We start from the raw sequence: 11,658 nt of genomic DNA on the forward strand, positions 1-11,658 counted from the left end.
GTGACACACCGTGTAGTGGCGTGACACACCGTGTAGTGGCGTGACACACCGTGTAGTGGCGTGACACACCGTGGAGAGGTGTGATACACAATGGAGGGGTTTGATACACTGTAGGGAGCTTCAACACGTACAGCGTATAGAGAACTTCAACACAACCAAATCCCACCCACAGCAGTCCAGGTTACTGCAACAATACGTGCATCACATTAAGCGATAAAATCAATCCGTTCTCTCACAATTGTCTGGACAACAATAAACCCCACCTCCTGCACCTGCAGCTCGTTTGTTTCATTTTTAACCGATACGAAAATTGAATTTAAATGCTAAACATTCACAATGAAGCAGCTAGTCAAAATCATAAAAGACAAATAATTAATTAGAATATTTTTCATTGTCTGATTAAATCAGATTAAATCTCAGCCAGAACAAATATCACACCTAGAGCAAACTCCAAAACCAAACAACCCGAGCTTTTCCTGCATGTTTTTTCTCGTATTTACCGGAGTCTCGTGGCGCTGTATAAATCCGTTTCTATCCTTTAATCAGTTTTTGGATCTCTCTAATCCTTCAGCAGCTCGTTTTACAATCAGTCCAGCAAAACTTCAGCAGCCGGGCCAATACAGCTTATTGAGATGAGACTGACTGGAGGCCCGGCAGAACACAGAACATGCTGGTGGGATAACATCAAAACCCACTTCACCTCGACTGGGTTTTGAAGGACCCAGCTGAACCTGGACTTCCAGGCCAACTCACCTGTGCGCTCTATGTAGTCGACACATTTCTCGATGAAGAGCGGGATGGGGCGCTCCGCGGTCACCAGGGTCTGAAGGGGAACGCCAAAGTAGTTGCTCTCCCAGGTTCTCCGGGTCGGGGGGTAGAGAGGCTTCGGGGATTTGTTTGCTTTGGGCTATGAGACAAAAACAAAATTAAAAACTGAGATGAGAAAGTTAGGAAAAAACTGTGAATGGAGGGGAATAAGAAAGAGGAGAGATTAAAGGAGAAAGGAGACAGAGGAGGAAACGTCAAGAGAAGAAATGGAGGAAAGGAGCCATCAGAGGAAGGAGACAGAGGAGAGGAGACATCAGAGGAGGAAGGAGACAGAGGAGAGGAAACATCAGAGGAGGAAGGAGAGACAGAGGAGACATCAGAGGAGGAAGGAGACAGAGGAGACATCAGAGGAGGAGACTGGGGGAGAGGAAACATCAGAGGAGGAGAAGTCAGAGGAGAGGAGACATCAGAAGAGGATACAGGGGGAGAGGAGACATTATAGAAGGAAGGAGACAGAGGAGACATCAGAGGAGACAAAGGACAGGAGACATCAGAGGAGACAAAGGACAGGAGACATCAGAGGATGAGACAATGGAGGAGGAGACAGAGGAGAGCAATCATGGAACAAATCAGAAATAACTTCAGTGAGATGTAGGAGGAAGAGGAGAGATTCATGTGAAGGAGGACATCAAGACATGGGGACACAGACGCAGGTGAGATTAACGATGCTCTGAGTTAGCTTTGATTTCCCACAATCCCCCGCTCTTCAATGCGTTTCCATGCCGACAGAGGTTCCGTCTAATTGTCCAAGACGGCGATTAACCACCTTCCATTTTGTACCTCCTGGTTGTCCCTTCACGCCCGCCTCCAATCGTCCAACAGACGCTCTCATGGCGCCGCGGCACCAGAGGAGCTTCCTCTGCTGATTTATACTCCGTTCTCTGATTGGCGGTTCTGCCACTCGTGTTCCTGTGGCCCAGTTCTGACCGACAGCTTACAGAAACAAACTAACAGGAAGTAGTTATGATTTTATTATTCAGTTTGTGTTCAATTTTAATTTGATCGCACCCAGAGGCTCTGGAAAATTTAAATGTTAAAGTTTAATTAAACTAACACGGCAGAAAAAAACATGGTGGCCCTCTGACAATCTTAAAGGGATATTCCAGCCATTTAGGACAGGTGTGTTGGAAAAGTCAAAGAATAACAACTTCCTGTTTGGAAAAACTTTTTAAATTATTGCCTTCTGCTGAAAGGTCAGAGATATGAGCCAAAATTTGATGCGGTAGTAGCTGTCTGTTAGCAAAATATCCTCTAAACAGATTTAAACTGACCTACAAATGATCAACTTTTACAGTCAATCCATTTCAAGATGGCTGCCAGTCAACCTCAGCAAACAGAAAAATGGTTTCAAGTGTCAGTTTTACAAATACTGAAGTAAAACTCTGGCGTGAAAGGCGGTGGGCGACATGCATTCTGGTCTTAGATTCTGAAGGGACCGACCAGCTAATGGCTAGTCAGAGCAGGGTCGGGACTAAAGCCTAAAGTAGATCTTCACAGTGTTTCCTACAAACATCTAGACCGAGGTCAGTTTCAAATTCATAACAGGAGAAAAAACCTCCTGCAGGAAGTGCCCAGGCTGCTACAGCTAGCTGCTGCTGCTATTTGAGTTTTACTCCAAACACAAAACTAGACGATCTACAAAATACGGGTCATTAAAAATGTTATGCTTCTCTGATGTGTCTCCTGAGCTGTACGGTTTTTATGGATAAATTACTCAGATTGGTAAACACCGTAATAGTAAATAAATAGAAAAAGTACCAAAACTGTATTAAAATCTTTCTATATTCATAAAAGGACGGACGGTTTCCCGTTTATTTCTTAATATTTATAATCCACCACCTGACAAAGCAAGGTTTAGATAAAAAAAATGTTGCCATCATAAAACTGGGAATTTAGAATAATAAAAGAAAATTAGGTGTAAATCAGAATTTATAGGTTTTAATCATTTGGAAGTACTCGATGTTGCTGATTTTATTTATTTCAGTATATTTGAATATTTCAATTTTAAGTTAAAAAAAAATATTTTTTTAATGTAATTTACTGTTCCTTAAATATAAAAATGTAGCAGCTCCAAATTAAAAAAAAAATATATGATCATAAATAAAATTTTGGGTAAATAATTGTATTATTAGAGCTTTTTGTTCTTTGTGATGTTTAAAAAAAAAAAAAAACTTTCAGCTGGAGGAACACAAGAAACATTCTCACCTTTTTGGGTTCTTTTGGCGTTTTGGGCGTCTTCTTCTTCTTCTTCATCTTGTCGTCCTGCTCGGGGTCAGACATGATGGCGGGATTATCGATCCCGAGCTTCCAGGGGTCAGCCGGGGACAACAGCGGGTCCTCCTCGCTGCCCCGATGGGCCCGTCCCTTCTTCTTCTTCTGCGTGGCGGGACAGGACTCCTCTCCGTCGCTGTCCGAGTGGAATTGTCTCTGGTATGCTTTAATTTTGCTGAACAGGATTTTGGAGCGATGTTTGTACTTCGACGGTCGCCGCCCGGCCTGAGACTTCCGGTCAAATCCGTTCTCCTCCTCTTCTCCTGCGTGGAGGCCCGGCAGCGCACCAAAGGAGTTTTTGACTTTGATAAGACGGTTGTGGGTGTCATCGGGCACCAAGTATATGTCGAAAGCCCTGGGTCTATAGAGGGAGTCCGCCGGGTCTGCATAGTTATCAGACGCCTCCACATCTTCGGTGTGCGTGACCGGACCACGAGGCATCCTGCGGTTCCCCCGCATGCCCGCCTCGATGGTTTTGAGCAGGTTGGGGTCCAGTTTTTTCACATTGGGTTTGGGGAGCACTGGTTTGGGCCGGACAGGTGGAGGCACTTTGTGGTTGCGTTCATGGTCTCCAACAGGCGTGCTGTGGACTGGGTACTCGTTCCCCTCCAGGTCGATCCGGTACTTGGCCCGCTCGCTGGGAGTAGGGAGGAGCTGGACGTCGTCTCCGATTGGACTGTAGGGGGGCGGAGCCTCGTTATCATCATCTGATTCTGGGTAATACGTGTTGTATGCAGGGGAGTGGCTGTGAGGCGACGTGGGGAAGACGTCTTCGCTGGCGCCGGTGGTGCACTCGCGGGATGAGCTGTCAAACAGGAAGGAGCTCTCGATGCTCAGCTTCTTTTCCAGGACTTCGTTAAAGAAGGGGGTGAAAACTTCCGTCTGCCGGTGATACTGCGACAGAGAATAGAGCGCCGTAAACTTGGCGGCGATTTCTGTGGCGATGTGCTCCCCCTCAGTCATCAGCTCCTTGATGGCGTCATTCTCAAAGAAATCCGCCTGGCTGTCAGTGATCGCCACCATCTGGACCGGGATAACATCATGGACTTCGGCCAGGAATGCCCGCAGGGTAGCCATGGAGGCCTTGCGTTTGGCAGAGTAAACCAGGATGTAGCCATGCACCAGCTCATCTTTACGCACGCCGATGGCAGAGTGGTAAGAGATGATGGTGACTTGGATCCGGCGCCGGCTGTCTCCAATAATCTTGTCTAGAATGAGGGTGTTGCTCTGACCCGGCTGACCTGCGCTGCAGCAGTGCGAGTCCAGGAAGGGTGAGAGGATGAGGTCGACGCTGAACGGATCCCAGCACATGGCACACATGACTATCCTCAGGTCCGTCTCCGTCAGGTCTTTGATGCAGGGTAAGGGGGCCAACACGTCAAAGTTATGCTTCAGCCCCTCCAGCACCGCTCGGAGCCCCTGCTTTATTTGGAACTCTGTGAATTTGCGAGGAAAAGCCCCTGAGGGGATGTCGACAAAGGTGCACTGCAGCTTGTTTGCCAGCTGCTGTCCCTGGTGCCGCAGGATGGGGATGTTCTTACACACGTTGTCCCTCTGGTTTGCCAGGATAAGAATGAAAGGGAGCGGCTGAGCGAACCGATCCCGTCGACTCTGAGCGATTTCTGCTCTGATCCTCCCGATGCAGTCACCGATGCTGTTCAGAGACTCGATGGAGTTGAAGACACAGAAGCAGCCATGAGGCTTGAAGGTGGTGACCCACGTGTGGCTGAAGAGCAGCGTGGAGTTAACATCTACAGAAAGAAGCTCAACTTCATAAATTTTACCATCCAGGGTGTACTCATCGTCTGTGGACTGAGCTCGGATCTCATTGGCTAGCTCCTGTGACAAACCATCCTTTCCCAAGAGGCAGAGGTTGATTCTGTCGATGTTGGCGCTGTTGTAGTAGAGGCTGGAGCGCCCGTGGTCGAGCTGCACCAGCCTGTTGGCCAGAATCTGCTCCACTTTCAGGTCCACACAGTTCTGCCCGCTCAGACACGTCTCTTTAGTGGGGTGGTAAACGAAGCCAATGTGTTTAAGGAGGAGGGACTCTCGGTCCGGGGCGAGTTTCTGCAGCGCTCGGTACCTGGGCTCCTCGTTCAGCACGCTGTGGATCTCGCTCATCTTGTCGCAGCTCGGGGTGGCGTTCAGGTCCAGGTCATAAAAAAGCTCTGCGTGCTCAAACAGCATTTCCTGAAAATCCTCTTTGGCCTTTTCAACTATTTCTTGCTGGTGCCTACAGTAAACGTCCCTCCGATCTGAATCAGTGATGTACTTGTAGGCTTCATCTTCCATGACGAAACACATGACTTCCTCCCATGACTGCCCCGGGCTGATGAAATGGACCCGCTCCAGAGTCTTCTTGAACCTGTCCTTCATCTCCACTCGTCTTTTCTCAGACAGCAGGTGCTGGACGTGGTTAAGGTAAATTTTCTCTGCCTCGTGTGTATTCAGGAGGTCAAAGGGTATCCTGCGGTCGTTGTTATCTATGTGGTCCGATTCATCCCAGGGCGTGTGCTCCAGCACCACAAACCAGTACTGGAAATCGGGCCGATTGTGGATTAAACTCTTCGCCTCGGTCCAGGAGAGGGTTTCCACCTGCTCCAGGTTGTTGAACAGATTGTTGAGGGTTTTGGGCAGAGCTGTCAGGTACTCCTCTCGCCTCTTCTTGATGTGCTCTTGTTTTAGTTGTGCGATGTGCTTCGTGAACATGTTGCGTGCTTTACGGGAGCCCTCCAGGGTGATGAACTCATCGTAGTCCGGTTGCCCCTTCAGGATATTTACAACAGTTTTCCATGTGGTGTGATAATCTCTCACCGTGTGAGTCATCACTTTGTCAAATCTGTCTGTAACGGAGGTGATGAGCTGCCGCTGGAGCTTATAGGCCTCCAGGTAAGACACACTTTTAGGCTTTCCCCTCGTTTTATCCAGCTGCTGGATCAGAGCGTTGAAGCAGAGGTCTATGTTGATATTGAAACGTGCCGACGTTTCAATCAGCATCAAGTTTTTCTTACTGGTTACGAAGGCGTGGAGGTCCCGTAGATGCTGATCCACACACTCGTCGCATTTTGTGGCAGCGACGACGGTCGGTTTCTTTGACTTGACGATTTGTGAGTACAGACTGTTCACAAACTTCATCTGGTCCTCATACTTCCTGTTGCAACCCTTGCTGACGTCAACACACAGCACAAAGCCGTCAATGTTGAGTTTGCCATCCGGCATCTGCTTCTGGTCGAAGTCCTGCTCCAGGCCCAGCTGGTCCGTGCAGATGTACATGAGCTTCTCCGCAGACTGAAGCTTGGTCGCCGCCGCTCGTTTGGTGTACGGCTGAAGGTTTGTGCTTCGATGAGGAAGAAACGTTTGGTCATCGATGAACTCCGTTTGCTCGATAATCTGGATCTTACAGTCCAAACCCTCGTCCCCTCGATGGGACACGTCCCCCCAGTACAGGAAGTGGTCATTGTTGACCACGCGTCCACCAAAGTCTATCGTGCTGAGCACGGAGGTGTGCTCAGAGTAGTAATTATCTGCATCAGGGCGCACGTATCGGTTGCACAGGCAGGACTTGCCCACGCCACAGTTGCCCTTCTCTTTCTCCGTCCCAGAGAGGCCAACCACGCTGACGGCAAATATCGGGGGGCGTACATCTTTGTTTTTGGCCATTATATCCCCCCGCTCATTGCTACACCTGCTTACTGTCAGAGAAAGGGGTCAGGATATCATTCCAGTGTCACTGGGTCGGAGGTTCAGTCATTTTCATCCTTTTATTCCGGTGAACACTCGTCTTCGTGTCGCTCTCAGCTCCTGTCCCGGGAATCCCTCCGAGCTGGGATGAGCAGCCAGCTTCTCCGATTATCACCTCCCTGAGGGAGAAGACAACAGGAAAGGATCAGGACCAGACAGAAAATAAACAAATATTCAGATTTAGATTCACTTGTTGTCAGAGTAATAAATGCACTTCATGCCACGTTCAGATTTACCAAAAAAAGCTAATTAATCAAAAAAATTGTACAAGATACTCGTTTTTTTCTAATTAAAACAGAAAAATGTTGACGTTGAGCAAGTTCAATAAAAATAAATGTACAAGAAGTTAGTTTTAAACAGCAAAATGTAAACATTTCTAAGAGGTGAATTGATGGCTCATTTAAAACCATGGGCTGAGCTCAGTAACGTCAGGTTTTCTTGTGGTGAAAAACAAACGGTCTGTTCAGACTATTTGTGTCGCAGCAGAATAAAAACAGCGCATGTCTGCTTTGACAACCACTGGCTGAACTTTAAAAATATTTTCTGCGCAGAGCGTAAAGAAATCCTTTCAGAAGATGCGGGAGTGAACATTTTATCCAGATCATGTTGTCGTCACCATCTTTTGCTTGGAACGGTCGTCGCTTGAATTACGATTTTGCTGTTTGCAACTTTTTAAAACTTCTAAATGTAGAAAAAAAAAATGTCTAAAAATATCACGACTGCACGGTATTTGCACTTTTACTCTGCAGCACTGCCATGGAGCTTCAAACCTGCCATGTCCTGAGGGTAAATAATCGCAGCGTGCGCAGAGAACAGTTTTCTTTTGAAAATAAATAAATAAATAAAATGGTGGCGACCAGCCAGTGACTGCAGCTGAGAGTCAGAACTGTTAGAGCCCGGGAAACGGCACCACGAGGAATCTGGATCACTGGAAACAAGCAGAGGTTCCCCTGACTGTTTATACAGGCCACGGTGATGAGGTCACCTCTGTGCGTGTGCACGTGTGTGTTCAGTAGATCAACAGGTTTAGAAACTTGAAGCATAGAAAAGGACACCTTTAAGCTCAAATTATGACCTCACATTCAAAAACCATGTTTAAACAATCAGAACAATCTTTTTCAAAATAAGACTGAATCTTTTCAGCCTGACCTGAGGTTTGAGCACGTCCACTGCCCCCGAAACACACCCAGAAAATCAGCTCATGATGAAAGAGAAAGCAAAGCGACCAGCCGGTCTGTCAGGTTCCCAAATCCAACATGAGAACAGCTACTGTACAGGTTATCTGCCGACACACCTGCCAGGTAAAAACTGTTCTCTGCTCCCGAACAGCTGCAGCGCAGAACAAACCACGGCATAAGTTGTTTACTAACAAATATATGAATACGCCCTGACGGCAAAAACGTTCTTAAGCAAGTAAAGTTTTATTGAAAACATAATATTTGTCAACAAATAAGCTTCATTTATAGGTCTAATGGCTAAAGCAGCCAGCAATACAGTTTCAGATAAAAAAACAAAACGTGTGACTATAACAAACAAAAAGTGGTTTGGTACTCGTTAAAGCTGAACAATAAAATCATCACATAATTTATTTAATCTTTATTTATACAGGTAGTCTCACCGAGTCACCAGGACTCATTTTCAGAAGAATTATGAGTTAAATATGTTAAACATTGGATAAATTTTAATAAAATTCACTGATTTCTTTCATCCTCATCTTTTCGTTTTTGTTTTTCATGTTTATTTTGAGCACACAACAACAAACAACACAATCAGGACTAAATTGTGAGTTACATTGTTTGTTTACAAATTCCTTGTTTTGGAAACTTCCACAATAAGCCTGATTCAAGATGGCCGCCCCAGTTAATCAAACTTAAATACAAAATAAAACTAGAGAAACGGCATTTGCTGCGAAAATGCTACGTGAATGCTTATTGCTGAAGAACAGCTGAAATCAGCTAAAAACATGCTGAAATGTAGCTAAAATTGAACAACAAGCCTAAGTTAGCAGAAAAAAAGCAGAAAGAACACTTACTTGCCAAATTAATTTCAAATAAGCTGAAATGATAGAAGAATTACGAATATTAGCTACAAAAATAAGCTGAAATTAGAAGGGAAAAAAGCTGAAAAGGCAGAAAGAAGCTTAAAAAACAGGAGGAAGTGGAAGGCGCTGATATGATCTAAAAAAAAAAGTGGAATTAGTTGAAAACGCTAAATTTAGCACAGAGAAGCTAAAAAGGAGCTGAAAAGACAGACAAAGCTGAAAAAGTAGAAAAAAAACCTGCAAGGAGCTGAAATTACCAGAAAGAAGATAATTAGGATGAAAGTAACAAATTACCGCAAAAAAAATTAAATTTATATGAAAACTGATTAAATTAGCTGGAAAATGCTAAAATGCTAAAAAGGAAGAATAAGCTTAAATTAGCAGAAGAAAGCAAAAAGAACATGTTTACCCAATTAGACTGAAAGAAGCTGAAATGAGTACTGTACTAAAAAATGGATATTGTTTGAAAAAAAGCTGAAATTAACAAAAAATAAATTTGCTTAAAAGTAGCTAAAAATTTCTGAAAAAAGCTTAAATTACCAAAAGGAAGTGGAGAGAGCACATTTTTGCTGAATTAGGCAGAATTTTTTTTAATGAGTGCAAAAAATATGGAATTGGTCAAAAAAGCCAAAGCATTAGCATAAAAACAGCTAAATATAAGCTGAAAAAGCTGAAACTTGCATAAAAAAGCTGAAAGGAGAACAATAATCTGAAATTAGCAGAAATACGTTACAAGAAGCACAAAAATGTTGTGGTTAGCTGAAAGAATCTAAAAGGAGCACAAAACAGATGAAAAACAGCTGAAAGTAGCTAAAAAAATATTAAATTTGCACAAGAAAGCTGAAAGAAGCAGAACAAAATGTGAAAGGAGCAGTAAAAGGTTGTGAACATATCTGAAGATTTCAAGGATGTAAAATGAGCTCCATTCATTTTCTACGAGGAAACAAGTGGCAGAAAAGGCTAAAAAAAAAAGTTTCAAAAAGCTAAAGCTGCACCAAAAGTCAAAGCAGGATTGTCCTGAAGGAGCTGAATGTTTTGATTTACGATTTGACAGGCGAACGCTTCATAAACGTTCACACAACTTGTGGTTTTTACAGACACCGAGCTAAGATTTGGTGTGGTAGTAGCCGAGTCCTCCCCAGCACAGACTCCGAGGGCTAACAGATGGTACGAGACATGCGAGGCGGCGGGCGATATGCATTCCTGTCATACGGTTACAGTCACAGGAACGTGAGTAAAGAAGGACGGTTGTAGTTAATGTGTAGAACCCTCTGACTCTTACGATGCACAAAACTGGACTAACTACATTATTATGTTTTTTCCAAACTGATCTTAGAAAGAGAAAAGAAGGACGACGCATCCTCGTTACTGATTTACACGTACACCTGCGTGTTTATCTCGTATACATGAATAAAACTACACGTTCTGTGGAGCCCCGGACTTTCCGAACACCGAGCGTCCCTTAAGGATTTACAAGTCAGATGTTAAAGCTTTGAGGTTCGTCTGCACAGATTAGGTGACAACCATCACGACCAGGAAGCGTTTAAAAACTCAAACCACCACTTCCTGTTGGACTAAAACAGACATTTCCACATCTGAACCTCAATATTTGTGAAGGTCGGCTCAAACACAAGCATCTGACTTGCTCTGTTCACCTGTACAGCTGCAAACACCTGGAAGGAGCCTCTGATAGTCCCATTAATATTAACAGCCAGAAGCAGAGCCCACCGCACATCTGCGCTGACAGCTAAATGTGAGCCGAAGCCGAGGCTGCGGGGGATTAACGTGTCACTTTGCAGGCTGCTTCAGAGACGGCTAAACGCTGATAAGCCCTCAAACAGCAGAACATGAAGCAGCCGGGGGGCGGGGGGGGGGGGGGGGGGACTTTTCTTGATAAATCCATGAGGAACTGAAGCGTGAATCTAAACGTGACGACGCTCCAGAGAAGAAAAGTCCCGGCAGCTTAGAAGTCAGCCCAAACCCCAAAGTTCCTCCCAACACCTGAGCTGTTGCATCATTTCCACCAGGCAGAGACCGGCCTCCACCTCACCTCCACCCTCACAACCAGCCAACAATCACGGACGAGAACTTTCAAACATTATGACTCAGTTTCTGATCCAACCGTGCGATAAGAAGCCAGGAAGTTACAAAGACGGCGTGCAGGGAACAAAAAGGCAGCGTCTTCAAACCAGCGCGTCAGCCTTCTTTAAAGGGTCAGAGCTGCAGCGCCAGGAGCCTCGAATCCTGAATCCTCCGTCCTCTGATGGAGGAGGAAGAACGGTTTATGGTCGGGTTGGTCGACTCCATCGACCCCGCACCAGTCTCAGACCTGTCAGCAGCTCAGGTGACCAGCATATAAAACAAAAACCCTCTGATGGACAGGTGTCACAGGTGAGCATCACCACCGCCACACCGGTGAGGGTGCGTCTGCACAATGGCACAAACAAATGAATGGTTTTTAAGAACCCGTTTGTTTCAGTCTGTGGTGCTCAGAACAAAAATAAATAAATAAAGACAGATATACACCCCCCTCCCCAAGTATTTGGGTGAAAGGGATCTGCTGGACCAACCTAGGAACCCTCTGACTGAACCCTAGGAACCCTCTGATTGAACCCTAGGAACTCTCTGACTGAACCCTAGGAACCCTCTGACTGAACCCTAGGAACCCTCTGACTGAACCCTAGGAACCCTCTGACTGAACCCTAGGAACCCTCTGACTGAACCCTAGGAACCCTCCGACTGAACCCTAGGAACCCTCCGACTGAACCCTAGGAACC

General features: G+C 45.5%; 1 protein-coding gene across 1 annotated transcript; it reads right to left on the bottom strand.

Annotated features, from left to right (window-relative positions):
• Nucleotides 1-753: 753 nt before the first annotated feature.
• On the bottom strand, nucleotides 754-6,950 carry arhgap5 (Rho GTPase activating protein 5; the record flags this gene model as incomplete). The annotated part of the gene is given in 2 exon segments (XM_037695530.1): nucleotides 754-907; nucleotides 3,034-6,950. Coding segments are annotated over 2 exon segments (3,880 nt in total), but the record flags the coding sequence as incomplete, so codon positions are not given.
• Between the last annotated feature and the right edge of the window lie 4,708 nt (nucleotides 6,951-11,658).

Source organism: Nematolebias whitei, chromosome 21, assembly GCF_014905685.2.
Source record: "Nematolebias whitei isolate Nwh7 chromosome 21, NemWhi1, whole genome shotgun sequence".
In the NCBI taxonomy this organism is placed as follows: domain Eukaryota; kingdom Metazoa; phylum Chordata; class Actinopteri; order Cyprinodontiformes; family Rivulidae; genus Nematolebias; species Nematolebias whitei.